Below are 17641 nucleotides of genomic sequence, written 5' to 3' on the forward strand. Positions count from 1 at the left end.
GGAAATTGCAAACAGTATAAAAATATATCCGACATCATTGCATCCCTTGTGTTTTTTGCGGTATATAACTTAAGGCATCATAAAGTCAGTTTACTGGACAAATATATTACATGTTGATATTCGAGAAGTATTAACAGCCTAATGCTAGAAACTACATCTAAAAGCAGGGCACTAAAATCCCAGGTTTTACCAAATAAACTTGGGTCAGAGGAAACACCATTAAGGTACAAACCAACCAACCAGCTAAACCGTTCCAGAAATAAGAAGCTTCCAGTTGGAATGAGTTTCAAGTAAAACGTCAACATTAAAGATCTGGTGGAACGGAGTTAATTATATGTACAAAATCACCCTGTTTCCAATAGATTCTTCAAAAGTGTCAAAGGTTATAGGCTCTTGTTTTGTTTGCAGGTTCAAAACAAGGCTTGTGAAACGCCCCTTCTTTCCCCAACAAACCCATTATTGCAGTCAGTGGTTCCTCTTTACATAAACACCTCTTGAAAAGAAATTATAGAAACATAAATCTTCCAGACTCCTCCTTTTGGAATTTTTTTTTTTTTTTAAATATATTAAAAGCAATACAAGATTAACATCTGTTGTCACGCTCCCTTGGACATTAAAAGCTCCAGAGTCGGGTGTAACGGCTCCACAGTAGAACCTACTTCTTCTTTAGTGAAGAAAGTTTGTCTTTTAGTACAAAAGTCAAGTTTGTGTGAGCCGCAGTCGTTGCCGCAAAGCGTTCGGGTCACGTCCCCACGGCTGAGACGACGACGACCGACCTCGGTCTCAGCCCAAAAACGTCAGCGCCGCCATGATGCTGAAGCCCAGCACGATGAAGAGCACCTTGAGAAGCTGCTTCCCGGGGGAGTTGAGCTCGTGCGGGAGGATCTCCAGAAAGGTGATGTAGATAAACGTCCCTGCGGCGAGCCCCTCCAGGATGGCCTGGATCAGCGCCCCGGACGCCAGCCGAGCCTCCATCACGCTGATGCCGATAGCGATGCCGACAGGCGTCATCAGGGCGAACACGCCGATGTAAGCCGCCACCCACAGCGGGCGGACCGCGCTCTGGACCAGCTTCACCGACAGGCTGAACACGATGATGCTTTTGTGGACGAGGATAGCGATGCAGATCTCTAATACCTGGAGGACGACAAACGACACATCCTTTAAAAGCTTCCATAGCAACACAAACAGAAAATGTTGGCCATTTTGTATGTAAAGGCTACGATTGGGCAATATGACAATATCTACTACATGCATTTGTCAACCATTGGAGGTCTTTGCCACACTGCTGTAACCATGGTAGCCATGCATTTGATATCTCTAGTCATTTAAATGCATTGATGGCAATGATGCAATTCAAAGAGGAGGTCTGCTTTATAGCTAAATTAGATTTCTATATTAGCTTTATCGACAAAGTGTTCAGATTTTCAGGCGTTTCATTTTCTGGATTATCATTATTTCATCCATTAACTGCTTCTCATTTCATCTTACATGAAATGTACAATGTAACAACATATCTGGATATCTTAGATGTACTGCAATAGAGGATCTATATTATAATGTATCACCCACTTTCAGGAAGTGACTGAATAATGAATATATCAGTCATGTGAGCCTATTGTTCCGTTTTGGACAACTTCCACAATTTTGCATGAACATTAACTCATTTCCTGGAGGACTATTCCACAAATAAAACCACTGCACGTGTGAAATTACTCGATAAGCCGACTCCCTTTTTCCATAAAGTAACTATCAGATTTTATTTTCTGATTAGTGAAGAAAATGTCCAATTGACATAACAAAAACACACAACCGCAGATGAAAAGTCCCCAGGGGGGGGACATTGAAAAGTCTGCTCAGGCTGCTTCGCTGGTCTTGTGACCACGAGATCTGACTCATGACCGGATTCCTTTGCCGTCAAAGCGTCCCGAAGCTATGAAGTGAAACCCTGCTTTCTTCACAGGAATGCTGCGAATGAGATTCCAACTTTATTAGTGCGGCACTTTTCTAAAAAGACAAATGTTTACAAAGTGCATAACTTGTAATTAAGCCAGAAGAAATAGAGGGGTACCTTTAAATAAAATGCGTTTAAACGTGGAACAAGAAAGAGGAGAAAATGACAAATGCTGCACCTTCTCTAGCAGATTAAAGGCCTTATGAAGGGCTCTGGAGCTGATTTTGAGTCCCCCTTTACATTATTCCACTAAATCAAAAAGAGGTTTTACAAGCGTTTGAAGAAGAAAATGCTTTATGGCGAGTAACACTGAATCGAAACATGTCTTTGTCTCCAGGAAATCCCCATTTAAACATCAGGTGTTTGTGTCTTCATACCTTCGAGTCCGTGCTCTGCAGGCCGATTGCGAGACCCTCAAAAATCGAGTGGAGCGAGAGGGAGAGGAAGAGCATGAAGGAGCGGAAGGGCGAGTGAGCCTGAAAGTCGACATGGACGTGGTGGCCGCTGGCCTCCGGATCGGGGCTTGCTCTGTGCCCGTGGCCGTGGCCGTTTCTGTTGTCCGGCATGAGGGGCGCTCTCTCCTCCGGAGCCCCTTGCATCTCCCGACAGTTCAGGACAAACCTCTCCAGGATGAGGACCATGAAGAAGCCGGCGGCCATGATGAACTCTGGAAGAGGGAAGCTGGTCTGTTTGAGACCGACAGAGAGATTAATCTCAGTTAGATCAAATCAAGATTAAGGAAGCGCTGATTGTGAACAGATTATATTCCATTGTGTCGACAAAGACCAGCAGGACCTCCAGGATGGGATATCTAAAAGTGCTAAGTCGAAAAACAACAGTAATAGCGGTTTAATTCATGAAGAACAGAAAAATGTCTGCCGTTTCCTTCTTTCACGTCAAAGAATAAATATGGCTATTATTTATTCTTGAAGAGAATAAAACAGTAAATACAACCGCTCCCAGTCACACACAGTCTACTTAACCTGCATGGCAAATGTAATCTTTACATTGTGTGCCAATTAACCTATTGATTAAAAACAATTAACACTCTGACAATTGATTGATTGTAAATGATCAGGTTAAAACAACTTTCTCTGGTTCCAGCTTCTCAAATGTGAAGATTTGCTGCTTTAGTTCTGTTTTCCATCATTATGAATTGGACATTTTGGGGCTTTTGGACTGCCAAAATAAATAATTTGAAGAGGTCAACTACCACACCAATGTAGATTTTTTTTTGTTACCGTTTTCTAAAATGTAAAAAGACTAATAAAGAACCAACAGATTCATCAAGAAAAAATACTTACTTAAATGTACACGACTGGGATACTTTTACAATCAAAATAAATATTAGTTGCAGCCCATGTGTATGTATTATGTGATGATTTATTCAGACCACGAGTTCAATCAGTCGTGGACGTACCTTCACCGACCGAGCCTCCAGCTCCGCATTTATGTCGGACAGATAATCTGGAATGATGTCGAGAAGACATGCTGCAAGGAAAACCCCTCCGGCAAAGCAGCTGATGAGGCTCAGAACCGTTCGGTGGAGCTCTGCAAACGCAAAAAAAGTGAACACATGTATTATTTTACGACATGAATTTACACACAGTGGCTCGATTATCACTGACATAAAATGCCATGCAAGTGACGAGTAAACAAAGTATATCTTCCAATTGTAGCCTCCGTCAACTCTGCTTTGGTGCTTATTTCTCAGGAGAACATCTGTCAGTGACTCGTTAATAAAATCACTGCTATCCTTCCCAAGTTGGAACAATTGTTAGATCATGTGACACATCGTGATCATGAAAGTCTGCCTGAATCAGCAGAGCACTGAAACACATGCGGATGTGAAGCAGAGAAATGATACTCTCACTTCCAAGTTCCAGTCAAAGTTCATCCCCCACTGAGTCTCTTATTGCAGATTACATTGATGTCAGGTGACAATAGAGGAGGGCTTGTTAATGGCAGCAGTGACCTCACACATTTAGATTGACATGAATAACAATGTTACAGGAATTAGTTTAAAAATCTGGCTTATTTTCACCACTGTTCTGTTATCAGCGGGTCGATGGTTTCTGGGTCACATGTTGATCAAATCAATAGCGGTGCATTGCCTTTACGGCGCTATCTACAGCTGCAACATGTGATGCGGTGAGACCGACGGCTCGTGAAACCGACCCCTTATCTAGACCGTACGTCTTCCTCTAATCATGGGCGGGATCCTTCCGCCAAATCGAATCAAAAAGGTGTTAACATTTAAGGAACCGTTATTTGTCTGCAGATTGTGGTACATCGTAGAATAAAAAAAAAAAAATTTTAAAACGCGAATGAATCGGCGACCTTTCCTTTTTAATTCGGCAAGTAAAAAAAAAATCATATTAAAACCTTTTTTATTGGTTTTTATTCGCCACAATCCTCATTGTTTAACTGAGATTGTAGAGGACCTTAACGAACCAGGCTTCTTTGAAATATGAAAACAAGTCAACAGCGAAGAATGATATCTTCGTAGTTTATTGTGTGTACTTTACCTGTTCCGTTGGTGTCTCTGAACCATTTGACTCGAGCAGGGATGAATCCAAAAATCAGAGTTAGGAGCAATAATGCGACCAGAGCGCCTATTTTCACCTGCAGCAGGTAGTCCATGTTGCGGCATAAACGTGTCAAGACTGAGGCTCGCGACCGAACTGGACTCTCATTTGATTAGCGATGAGGGGTTCCGGAGCTCGCTAAGCGATACGAAAGATAAGAGTTTTCACAGAGAGCAGCAACTGTTTTTATTTAGGAGTAGGTCTCCTGTTCAGACTACGGTGGCCGAGAAGGGTAAAAATTATAATCGCGAAGAAAAAAAACGGGGAAAAAACAGGGAACCCCCATCAAGGCGAATCCTTTTTTCTAGCCTACTTATAATGACAAAACATTGTTGTAGAAAGTTTAATATTCTGTTAGTACTGACTTGAAAGAGGATTCTACACATTTATTATTGGGTTTTTTTTAATTGTCAGGCCTTTAATACTAATATGTGGTAGAAAAAGTACTCAAATGATGTTCTTAAATACAACTAATACTATTACTTAATAATGTTAGGCCTACAAGTAAAAGTCCTGCAATTAACGTCTGACTAAAGTAAAAGTATGATCAGAAACATGTACTTAAAATATCAAAAGTAAAAGTTACTTTGTTACTTCAGTATAATGTTCTCTGATTGATATCGTATTATACATTATAAGAATAACAAGGCACTGTTTTTAAATACGTAAAATAAATAAGGGGGCACAAGACTAAATTGTAGTCCATGCTTTAATAAAACCAGTAACTTTTTTCTACAATATGTTTGGTGTAACTGTTTTCTTCACTTTGTTGTTCAATATATTTTGAGTGATTCCTTCCAGTAAAAGGCCAATTGTTGACTTCTATTGGTAATGAAAGTATGTTTAGTTGTATATCTGTGCGACTACACAAAAATTGAGGACAGAAGAAACACAGTTAAAAATGTTGGTAATCCATTAATAGCGTAGCTTTTTAATAACCCATTTAGTTAGCATGTTATTCATATTATATGGTAATTTCTAGAAGATAAGTGTAGTCAATAGGTAATTTAAAGCTTTAAAGATAAAGCAAGGATACTGGAGGAGAGCAAACAACAGTCAAGGTGGGGGATTTTTCCTAAACTGGTACCCTCCAACGTTTTTATTTACTACTTTCAAATTATCTTTATGTTATTAGTCAAATAAATCATACATACTATTAATATAAATACACGTTTGTGCCTATATTCTATTCATACTCATACCTGCACTGCCTAACTGCTGCACCTTTCACACTGTTCATACTAAAGTCCTCTGAGCATATTCATCTATTCACTTCTTATTATTAACATTACTACATTACTCTGTACTTAACTGCTTTACGCACACGTCCGTTGTCTCATTAGTATGTGCAATAACAATAAAGTGTATTTAATCTAATAATATCTAATAAAACAGTGTTCTTTCTTTCATTTTAGTTTACACCAGGGAGCCTTGTTTTGGGCTGAACAGTATGATAAAAACATTGAATCGTGCATGAACAAGAAAGCTTCCTTGAAATCAAGATTAAGGAAGCGCTGATTGTGAACAGATTATATTCCATTGTGTCGACAAAGACCAGCAGGACCTCCAGGATGGGATATCTAAAAGTGCTAAGTCGAAAAACAACAGTAATAGCGGTTTAATTCATGAAGAACAGAAAAATGTCTGCTGTTTCCTTCTTTCATGTCAAAGAATAAATATGGCTATTATTTATTCTTGAAGAGAATAAAACAGTAAATACAACCGCTCCCAGTCACACACAGTCTACTTAACCTGCATGGCAAATGTAATCTTTACATTGTGTGCCAATTAACCTATTGATTAAAAACAATTAACACTCTGACAATTGATTGATTGTAAATGATCAGGTTAAAAAAAAAAAATAATTTAAAACACACAACTTTCTCTGGTTCCAGCTTCTCAAATGTGAAGATTTGCTGCTTTAGTTCTGTTTTCCATCATTATGAATTGGACATTTTGGGACTTTTGCACTGCTGGGCTGACAAAATAAATAATTTGAAGAGGTCAACTACCACACCAATGTAGATTTTTTGTTACCGTTTTCTAAAATGTAAGTGTGTTTTTACCAATTGATAATACATAAAATCACTTTAATAAATACGAATAATTACCTAAAAGTAAAATATTCTTATAATCACGTTGGTAACCTCATTCTTTTGACCATTTATTAATTCATTTCTAAACCACCAGATGGCGCCCTCTCACCAAATCTTAAAAACCCGCTTTCGCCTCCACACACACGCACACGCGCGCGCTACGATAACCGGTGACGACATTTTTGTGCGCCGGATACGTGGCTCCCTCTCCCATCGATCAGAAGCCCCAAATGCTGATGTGTTACAAGAAAGCTCACCGCAGGGAGACTTGTGAGTTTCTCCCTTGATGCAGCGCTAACGTAACAACGGAGAGAAGCGGCGGCGGGTCACGGGTCGATGTCAGAGGAGACGCAGCGGAAGAGATCAACGGCAGCGGCTCGCAGAGGGAATGGCGGTGAGAGGAAAAAGAGACACAACAGAGAGACCCACCGAGACGGGAACAAGTGACGGAGTCACTGCCTCGGTTAAACGGTTTACTACAGCTGGCGTGCGAGGTGACAGCGAGACCCCCACGCGCTGCTAAATGGTTTCTGTGTGTGGAGGAAGACGTGTGCATGAAAGGAAATGTGATATATGTCAGTTTTCCTCCCCATTGACTCCATATTTCACGCGTCAAAATGGTGAAACACTTCTAGGTCATTAGTTCACGTCTTCAGTTTATTTATTTTTGTATAGCTACAAACAGCAAAATGATGCATGCACACTGACAGGTCTACAACACAAGCTGTAAATAAAGTAGTTCTGTTGTTGTGATTTTTATATTTTTGGGAAATAATGAATCACTCATACGCCTTCATTTCATTTTTACATACAATAAAAAGGTCTAGAGCTACAAAATTGGCTTTAAGTATGCGGAAGCTCCTATTTAAAGAAAACATAGGATGATTTAAAGATAAGCTTCTAATATTAGATACCAATCTTAAACATCTTTAAGGACAAATAATCAAATGTCAATGAAGAACATCACACCAGTTTTATTTTGTTGGGATTCCCAAATTCCCAAAAATCAGGTTTTATTTCTGATTAGCTGTAGACTGTATATTAATACATCTTAAGATATCAGAACACATACAATTTGCAGTTTCTATGAGGTAAATGTCAGATATTAAGTTATATTTACTGGCTCCTGAGAGCAAGAAGCACCATAATAATGTGTCTGAAAAGCTGTTTTACACTTTTATTTAAATGCTTTCATTAGTTGGTCTCGTTGAAAAAAACCGATAACCCGATAACGCTGATTCTACTCTCTGTGTTTTTGCCCCTCAGCCCAAAGGGAAAGTTGGCACAAAAGGAAAGAAGCAGATCTATGAGGAGAACGAGGCGACTCTGAAGTTCTACAACCGAGTGATCCTCGGAGCTAACGTGAGAACCTCGATGCTGTCTTTGTGTTGTTGCAGTCAAAAGAAACGTTTAACTGTCGGTGAGGGACGCTGCAGTCCTCGACCGAGTGGCGTCACCTTGTCTGTGGTAACATAACTCTCACTGGATCAAAGCTTGTTCTTTACTTTAAAAACACACGTCAGTTCTGCAAGTTGAATCTCACGCTAGCTGCAAATCATCACAGTATGTTTTATGACTTTCACATTATTGTATGTCTTATCAGTTAGAAATTAGTCCTTTTTAATTGGAATAATAATACAATATAGTTATATATATATATATATATATATATATATTGAAATTAAACAAACTGTCTATTTTTGGCTACTACAGTAATTTGAATGCCTAAAAAAGGATGGTACTTGTAGCAAAATCACCATAATGCAGTCCTGCTCATTGATTTGCAACAATGTTAGAATATTAGTATCTACTGTAAGGCTTAAACTCATTATTATATAAATGGATTATTCTGCAAAGTATTTTTTGTAAATAATTGTTAGATTGTTAGAATGAAATGTTAGAAAATTGTGAAAATAACAGCATTGACATGATTGATTATCCTAATATCTGCGGATCCAAATCTACTAATTGATTACCACCACACTGCCATCCAAACCCATAAATATACTGCTGTTCCTTCTCAGGCGATATATGCCGCCGTAAATCTTTTGGTTTTCTACAGTTCATCTACATTTTCGACATGGGTGAGTGCATCTAATCAATATAATTTAATATCTCACTGTACCACACATCTGACCCTTCAGCTCTAATGCCTTGTATGCCTCCTGCAGCTCCTGCTCGTGTTCGCACTAGCAGTGTATGTCGGGAGTTACCGCTCCATGTCTGCCATGGCCAAGCCAGCATTCGCTGAGGACGGAAGTCTCCTGGACGGAGGAATAGACTTAAACATGGAGCAGGGGATGGCGGAGTAAGTAAAATACAAAATACAAAAAGAGGGTTAAAGTTTACTGGGAAGAGCAGGTCTACGTCACATTAAAAACAACTTTACTATGTGAAACAACATGGTTTTCAGGTGTGTTTTGTGATCGGCTTTGTCCTGATTGGTTGAGCACAGAAGCTTTGCAGACATTACCCGGGGCTGTAAATACGGCTCGCCCTCCTCCACTGCGTAAATTACTGAATTTATATCTTTGTTTAAAGGTGACAATGCTTATAGGCACAATGAATAACATGTTCCTGGACTCCTACTAAAATAATCCCTCTCCCTCATCACTTATGACCCCCGAGAAATGTGTGGTCGGTGTCTTAATCTTTTAATTTAAAGGTGCTAAATTCAAAATTCCGAGCATATAAAGAGCCTCCACACACCTATACAATTCTTCCTCCAATTATAATTGAGTCTTTTTGCTGTTTTGTATTCTGCGTACATTCAATTTGTGGTTAAATATTTCAGTATATTGTCTCATTTCTCTTTCAAAGAAACAAAATGTAATGTTCAGTAGAGTTTTGTGCATTAATAACATAGAAGCTCTGTTGGGCTTATGGATGGATATTATTTTGATTATAATCTATTATATCTTTGCATGATATTCAAGTATGTAAAAACAAGCAGTCACATGCTTTGTTAGTCCTCAGTAAAGAGGACAACGTTGTTCTTCTGTGTGCACAGAAACATGTCATTTCTTTTGGTGATATTTTAGTGTGTGTGTGTGTTCTGGTTTTAGGCACCTGAAGGACGTCGTCCTGCTCACAGCCATAGTACAAGTGCTCAGCACACTCTCCTCTTATTTCTGGTATCTTTGGATGCTGGTAAGACGATGTCCCTAATGAGTCCAATGAGATGGCTGTTCATTTTCTGCCTGATTGCTTTCTTCGTCTCATAACTTGATCGTGTGTGTGTGTGTGTGTGTGTGTGTGTGTGTGTGTGTGTGTGTGTGTGTGTGTGTGTGTGTGTGTGTGTGTGTGTGTGTGTGTGTGTGTGTGTGTGTGTGTGTGTGTGTGTGTGTGTGTGTGTGTGTGTGTGTGTGTGTGTGTGTGTGTGTGTGTGTGTGTGTGTGTGTGTGTGTGTGTGTGTGTGTGTGTGTGTGTGTGTGTGTGTGTGTGTGTGTGTGTGTGTGTGTGTGTGTGTGTGTGTGTGTGTGTGTGTGTGTGTGTGTGTGTGTGTGTGTGTGTGTGTGTGTGTGTGTGTGTGTGTGTGTGTGTGTGTGTGTGTGTGTGTGTGTGTGTGTGTGTCAGGCCCCGTTCCGAGCCCTCTACCTGCTGTGGGTGAACTTCCTGGGCCCCTGGTTTATGGCAGAAAGCCCGTCGGCACCAGAGGAAGTGAATGAGAAGAAGCAGAGAAGACAAGAGCGCCGACAGATGAAGAGATTCTGATGCTGCAGGGCAGACGGAGCAGTATTTTTTTATATACAGAATCTAATATACAGATGGCAAGGAACTCATAAATTATTCAGGAAGACATTTTGTTATTAAGTTAAACTCGATCCAAATCTGATACTGTGGAAACCTTTTTTTCCCTGTTTGTGTAGTTTTTTTTTTTCTTCCGCTTTCTTCTGAAATCCAATTTTCTCCCTAAGCTATTAAATGAAATGCTCCCTATTTAGACAATGTCACGGTCCAAATCTCATTTATCCTTATGCAGGGATTTCATATTTGTTGGCTTTTGCACAAACCCGCCACACAATCTGCAGATTGTAAAATAATTAATTATTCTCCATCGCAGAGCTTCTAAGTCTTCTAAGAATCAACTTGATAGAATTAAATTTTTTGCAATAAAAAAAAAAAAAAGAAGAAATCATTCAATGTCGATCGTCACGTGTTTCAAGATTGTATTTTTATTAACGTTCAGTCACGACTTAAAGTACTTAGCGATAGTTCACATTTTCCTCAGGAGGCTAAAATGTGCTTTCTGGGGCCCTGATGAAATATTAATGGAGCATATTTTAAAATAGCCAGTCCACCTGAAATGTTCTGTAACAAACTGTAAGCGGTTAAAATGTAATTATCAGAGAGAAATGTTGACTTTTAGCCTCCTTACTCAGAAGTAGGTATGTTTCAGTCGAGTGTAACGTAAAGGCTGTGACAGACTGGACTTAATCCATAAATTCCACTAATAACTTTTGCAAGAATTTCAGTAATTTAATTTGTGAACATCTTTACTGAAGTGAAACTAATCATATAAACACTTCTGTTTTGATTTGGCAACAACAACAACAACATATAAAAGTTCACTCATCCAAAATGGCTACTTAATCAACTGAGATTTGAGTTGGTTTACGCATGAATTTTGGGGAATAAATGCATCTTCCTGACATCCTGGTTTTCTTGTCATTTTATTTATGAAGAGCGGGCAGGTTTTATAAAGCTGAATGTCACTTAAATCTAAAAACAATTCAGAGGAATATTCTTTGTAATGTTTGGGCCACAGCTAACGGTTATTTTCATTATAGATTCATGCGTTTTCCACCCGTCAGTTTTTGTATAATATCACGAAATTGGTGATCACAATGTTCGAAAAGTAGATTTATTTTTCAGTCTAACATTTTAAAATCCTGGAATATTCTATTTACCTGTTGTAAGTCAGTGTTTCAGCATATATCATATAGTATACATAGTACAGCGTTCCCTGACTTCTGGACATCATCCAGTGTGTTTTGTGAGGACGTTCTCATAATCAAGTAATCCTGCTTTGATTTCAGCGGTTTGTCCACATAAACAATACCTTGTTTAATCCTTTTAAATAATTAGTTGGAACTTCCTGCTCAATATTTGATTGTAGATTGAATTAAAGACGTGAGCACTGCAGTCAAAGAACGATGTGGCAGCGTCAGACTTCAGAAGAGAGCGAGCAGGTTGTTATTAATTCGAATATTAAATACAGTTTGAGATAATGTCAGACAACGTAGTGGAACATCACATTAACGTTACTGGCTGCAACAACTCAGACGTCACCACCTGTCTCTTTTCTCCAGTGGCTCTTAAAACTGCTCACATATTTGAGATTAGAGATTTAAGATTAAAGCTGACAAATCAGTGCCTAGATGACAGTTTAATCCCCAAAATACGATAGAAATGACAACCGCGTTTCTGTTTCCATCCGGTGGGTTGAGCCTCGTCCTCAGGGGGCAAAAATGTTATTTATCATCAAGTCTGCGAAGAGTATTCTTTCTTTCCAGTGTTGACAAAGTGCATTTAGAGATTATGTTCATGCTCCGACTCCAGAGATCGTGAGTGGGCTGTCAAAGCCCAGATCTGCTCCCGATATAATTACAGATTTCTCTTATTATTGTTTCATCCTCAACTCAACAAGCAAAAACCTGCCGTCAGGTTTCAAGAGGAATCACTGTGATGCTGTGAATCCTGTTAAAAGGAAACAAAGCCGAAAGGCATTTACAAAGTTGGCCTTGATTTATTACATACAATAATTCAAACCGCGCTTTTTTTTTTTTTTTTTTACCTAACTTTAAACTGATCCTAAAGTCTCTAAAAGCTTTTTTTTCAAAATGACTGCTTTTACTTTGCGAGCGGCCTGCCCTCCTTCATTCCTGCCGTGTGGTCCGATACTGTCTCTATTATAGGGTTATAAACAAAGTAACCAAAATTAGAGCAGCACGGCATCCAGTTGTCAGGGCCAATCCCAGATGTGGGCTCTGAGAGGGACCATGTTGCAGTGTAATTTAGCACTGGGGCCCTTTTGCATGTAACCCCACCCCCTCAAAAATCACATATGCACTTTGTGTTTTTCTGGCAGTTTTTTAGGAAGTAGAAATATGCAGAAATGGAGATTTTACATGTTTATCGGAACCACTTGTCTACAAATAAAACTCTCCAGTGAAAGCTTTAAAAAAAAAAAAAATTTTTTAAAAAGTTCCTTGTGGTGGAAAAAGAACACGCGATTGTTTTTGTTCGAAACTTTTTCATATGCAAATTTTCCTTTTTTTTTCTTCTCCCTTTTATCAATAACACGGCATTGTCTCCGCTGTTACTTTGAGGTGCGACACAAAACGGAGAAGTGTCTCCCAAAATAACCTGCTGCCCGTGAGAGTGCCTGTCTTGGCTGCTGATTTAAGATGGAGAGAAAAGAAAAAGAGTGGGAGAAAAACAGTAAAAAGAAGAAAAAAAAGGGTTCATCCTGACGAGATGTAATGAGGGAGTCAAAGCTGCATTCCATTTTCCAGGCTTTTTTTGTGCGAAAAAAAGACGGGAAAAAAAAAAAAACATTATACAAGCCAGAGAAAATAAATGCTTAAGTTAACAAAAAGCATTAAACGTGAGATAGAGAGTTGAAGTGGAGCCTTTTGTCTCGCTGGCTCCAGCAGATCATGGCCCTCACATTTTAGATCCCTTTACACTCACTGAGACAGACAAAACAGGAAATTGGGGGACATTTGGGCAACCGTCGAGCCTTTGACCCTTGAACCACAGCGCTCCCTGTCTTTGAAGTGAAGAGAGGGAATCACAAGCAATTACATGCGACGCAGAGTGCCTTCCCTTGAACATTTAGCCTTCGCTGTGTAAACAGAATCAGAGCTCTCTGAGTGTGTTTGGCAGAGCGCTGGGTGTAGTCTGCTTAGAGTTTATGATCTATGCTGAGTTTTGGCCTTGTTTTGACTCGAACCAAACTGACCCTAAGCACCTCTCACAGTTTGGGTTGCCGCGAAGGACCGGCTGGTATTAGTAGTCGTGCTTTATCTCGCTAACAACATCCAAGCATTACCTTTTCCAGCATTATCCTTTAACTTAAAAAACGACACCGGCCAGTCGGCGTTCACAGCTCCCGACGTGGCCTTAAAAGGAAGCTTTTTTTTCAAAGAATTCCTGCTGCGTTTGACTGTGTGTGTGTGTGTGTGTGTGTTCGTGCATGCTCGTGTGTTTGACCTGGTGGCAAATGCTCAATCCTCCTCAGAGATTGTCACCTCTGTTTAACATCTCGCTCGGCAGCCGGTCATCTGCTCCTGTTTGTCCCCAACGACGACCTGAAGGCATGAAAGCCCAGACGTAATGTCTCTTCTCTTAATGTGCCACAAGAGCCGTTAGCAGATTGATATACTATATTTGTTTATTCCATGGAACAGCATGCTTTTGGAGTATAACATATCTAAATAAGAATTAGGTGTCTGCACGTAAACACCTCCCTGGAAAACGATCTATCTCCTCGTCATGCTGTTACATGAATCAAAAATAATTGTAGTTCAAATGTAGCTCTGCTGCCAAAGTGTGATCCTCACTGTAAGGCAACACTTGGTCTCCTGTTAATATTAATCTAAATATAAGGTGCTACATCTCTTGCCTGATGAGTACATTTAAAGGGGTACTCCACCGATTTTACACAATAAAGACTGTTTGATTAGATTAGATTACATTATACTTTATTCATCCCCAGGGGGACATTTCTTAAAGTCTAGGGGAGTTTTATTACATAATGTGAACACATTTGTATGAAGCCTTTTGTGGCTCCAGAAGGAGCTGTGTGCCATCTGATAAGTTGCCTCGAGTCAGCGTCATGGGGGATAAAGACACTGCACTGTGTTTGAAAGAGATATAAATATGTTGATGTGGAGCTAGAAAGACGTGAGTCTTCCAGGCCTCTGTAGTCCGCTCCTCATCTCTGTTGAGGCTGGCACTTCGATCTCAGACCGAAGTGTCCGCAGTTGAGTTGTATTGTGGGTAATGTAGGCACATGGTTTCGACAAGGAATAGGAGTGCAATGCTTAATCGGCGGAGTCCTCCTGTAACAGATATTTCCACAGTGTAATAAATGGATTTGATGTTTCTGTTTGCTCGGTGGAGTTTGACGACGGTATCGGTGATGCGCGTCAAAACATCTGACCTGGAAGTCTTGTAGCTTACTGGGTTACAGATGTAATCTGCATAGCAATATAATAACAAATCAATGTATCGGGATGTTAGAACATCATAGCACATCCAGAGTAAGGGGAATACAATGCAATATTACAAACACTGTTACAAAATCATCAACATCAAGACTGAAACATCCCGCGGATCACAATGTTTGTTTTAGTCATCACTCTCGGTTCAGCATTGTCGGAATCAGAATCAGAAATGTTTACACAAACGAGGAATTTTTTTGGGCCGAATTTTTTTTTTTTTGTGAGGTCATTTATAGAAAGTTACTCACCGTTGTTTCTGCCAAATCCTCATTGGCAGGGTTATTGCACTTGAGGGCATAAAAGTCGTGTTTTGTACATTGACATTTGCTGGCTAAAGCAACGCCATGCAGCTGCAGTCTCATGAAGAAATACTATAACTGTCAGTGCGAGTTAGCGTCACATTATTCTTGATTTGGAGAAACATCATCTACGTGAAGTGCTTCATTTTGTGGATGAGTGTATTCGAGGCGATTGAATAACAAATCCACAGACTGTGTTGTAAACTCTCAAGTACATAGTCTTCATTTATTTATTTTTTTAAAAGGTCCTCCGTGAGGGACCACAGCCATTAGTTGCAGCGGTGGCGCCACTGTCCGCATGACTCCGGCTGAACCAGGATCAGTGAGGGACAGGCTCCGTCCCACTGGGTTCCCTTCCTCTTCCTTTGTTTTCCTCCCGTTTCCTTCCTCGTTTTCTCAGATACTGTTCCCCCTTCCCCCCCCCATGGAAGTCTAAACAAAATACAATACTGTGAAAGTAAACAAACGCAACACATATCATGTCTCGGCCCTTACTAAAACCAGACCCAGAGTCACAAGGATCCCTAGCAACATTAGGGACCGGCTGGAACTCCATGTGGTTTGTGACACGTGGATTATTTTATATTATTTTTGCATATGTTCACTAAATTCAAGTGAGCGTGCTGATTCAAAAAGAAACAAGGTGGTTTAATGATTGGACGACAGGCAGGTGGCTTTGCCTCAGAATAAAAAGAGCTGCACGGCCACTTGTGTGTTAACTTTAGTTTCAGAGCAACAGATTTACATCAGATCTTAAATCCTGATCTCATACACTGTTCCCAACCTTCAATGTCTAAATAGCTGTTGGCCAAACTTATCACAAAGTGTTCTTGAATATAATGTTATTGAGTTGTTAAGTGTTTTCTAGCAACAGTGTGTCCAATGCTAAAGGAAGGATAATGTCAAACCCCCAAAAAATAATGGGATATCAAATTGAGGGGAATTTTATGCTCAACAGTTCAGAAATATGATGCATCCTATATGAGAATGAATAATGACCTCATGGTCTACATGGCATGTAACTGAGTGAGTTCAGGTAAGGACTAGCACTGCATGTTATCCCGCTTTCTCTTCAATAAATGCTCAGAAGTAGTCAACATGTGAGTCTGCATTGGTGCACATAAACACTTGAATAATGTCCCCAGCATCCATCAACCTGCGCAGTTGTTAACTCGGCTAATGCTTGCATTAACATTAATGAGCTTTTACACACTTTTTACGCAGCTCTTGTCCCCCCCTTCTCCACCACTTCGATCCCATCCATCCTTCGCCCACCTCATGCTATTAAGACCTATAATGGAAGTCTTAGATTAATTGTTAATTTCCAGGAAACCCCTGTGTTCTGTCATAAAGTGCTTTCCATTAATTAGTGACTCTGTTTCTCAGAACGGAGAGGGAGAGCAGAAGAGTGATTAATGAGCTAACTAGTGCAGCCAGCGGCTCGCCTAGCTCCAGTGGTGAGCGTGAGAAGAGTCGGGCCCGCAGAGAGAGGCAAAGAAAATAAATATGTGGCCCTTGACAAAAAAAAAAAAAAAAAAAAGTGCATGGAAATTCATTGAAAGGGTAGCTGAGTGCAGTTTCAAAGGGATTGTGGAACATTAGAGCTGAAGTGTGAGAGAGAGAGAGAGAGAGAGAGAGAGAGGGCAGAGAGAGGCTTGATTACGCCCTCTCTGGTGCCAGAGGTCCAGCAGACGGGGATGGGTGTGTGCTGCTCAACGGAGAACTGTTATTGGGGAAGCGGTTCAGGCGACTTCTTGACTGCATTTGCTCTCTGAAGGTGTAAAGTTCATTCTCTTGAAGGTTGGGACGAGACACCGCAGCAGGACTCGGCTCTATGAAACATGCAGGCGTAACATTTTGGGACTGCGCTGAATATTGATTCAACTTTGCGTCCTCAGAAAAAATCACAAAAACGCTTACCACAAATTAATATCGGGTGCTGTTTAATGTAATTGTTGAAGCGGTTGACAAGATTAAGACCACGTTCATGTGTGAATGCTAAATATCAAGCTGTAGCCAACAAGTTATAACCTGACAATGTAACCAGACAGAACCCGGCTAGCAGTTTCTCCTTGTTTTCTTTTTGCTAAGCTAAGCTAATCTGCTGCTAGCTGTAATTTAATATTTAAAAGAATGATTTGACATTTTGGGAAATATGGTTATCTGCTTTCTTGCAGAGGATTAGATCAGAGGATTGAAACCACCCTCATCTTTGTTAGTTAAACATGAAGCTACAGTAAGCAGCCGTTTAGCTTAGCTTAGCATAAACACCGGAAACTGTCCAAACGTTGTTTGTTTAGTCTGTATAACAACCCAAATTAAAATGAATTAGTGGGCTGGTATATACATATACATTTTTACCATTGGACAGAGCCAGGCTAGCTGCTTCTCTGTTTCAGTCAAGTCAACAGAATACAAGAGCGGTATCGATCTTCTCATCTAACTCCTCTGCAAGAAAGCGAATATGTGTCTT

General features: G+C 40.0%; 2 protein-coding genes across 2 annotated transcripts; one reads left to right on the forward strand and one right to left on the reverse strand.

Annotated features, from left to right (window-relative positions):
* Positions 1-544: 544 nt before the first annotated feature.
* On the reverse strand, positions 545-4758 carry slc39a1 (solute carrier family 39 member 1). The gene is made up of 4 exons (XM_034529544.1): positions 4483-4758; positions 3375-3505; positions 2332-2640; positions 545-1137 (listed from the first exon to the last, which is right to left on the reverse strand). Exons 1-4 carry the CDS (start codon positions 4595-4597, stop codon positions 784-786), a joined length of 909 nt encoding a protein of 302 aa, XP_034385435.1. The 5' UTR covers positions 4598-4758; the 3' UTR covers positions 545-783.
* Positions 4759-6798: 2040 nt separating this feature from the next.
* Positions 6799-11292, forward strand: tmem208 (transmembrane protein 208). Its single transcript, XM_034529565.1, has 6 exons — positions 6799-7032; positions 7905-8000; positions 8663-8722; positions 8810-8946; positions 9704-9788; positions 10215-11292. Exons 1-6 carry the CDS (start codon positions 7027-7029, stop codon positions 10350-10352), a joined length of 522 nt encoding a protein of 173 aa, XP_034385456.1. The 5' UTR covers positions 6799-7026; the 3' UTR covers positions 10353-11292.
* Positions 11293-17641: the final 6349 nt, after the last annotated feature.

The sequence above is a fragment of the Cyclopterus lumpus genome, chromosome 3, assembly GCF_009769545.1.
Source record: "Cyclopterus lumpus isolate fCycLum1 chromosome 3, fCycLum1.pri, whole genome shotgun sequence".
Taxonomy (NCBI): domain Eukaryota; kingdom Metazoa; phylum Chordata; class Actinopteri; order Perciformes; family Cyclopteridae; genus Cyclopterus; species Cyclopterus lumpus.

Coding starts and splice junctions, on each gene's coding strand:
- slc39a1 (XM_034529544.1), bottom strand. CDS start 4,597: ATGGACTACCTGCTGCAGGTGAAAATAGGCGCTCTGGTCGCATTATTG. Junction 3,506..4,482: donor CAGAGACACCAACGGAACAG/GTAAAGTACACA, acceptor TTGCGTTTGCAG/AGCTCCACCGAACGGTTCTG. Junction 1,138..2,331: donor TGCAGAGCACGGACTCGAAG/GTATGAAGACAC, acceptor GTCGTCCTCCAG/GTATTAGAGATCTGCATCGC.
- tmem208 (XM_034529565.1), top strand. Junction 8,001..8,662: donor GAGTGATCCTCGGAGCTAAC/GTGAGAACCTCG, acceptor GTTCCTTCTCAG/GCGATATATGCCGCCGTAAA. Junction 8,947..9,703: donor ATGGAGCAGGGGATGGCGGA/GTAAGTAAAATA, acceptor TTCTGGTTTTAG/GCACCTGAAGGACGTCGTCC.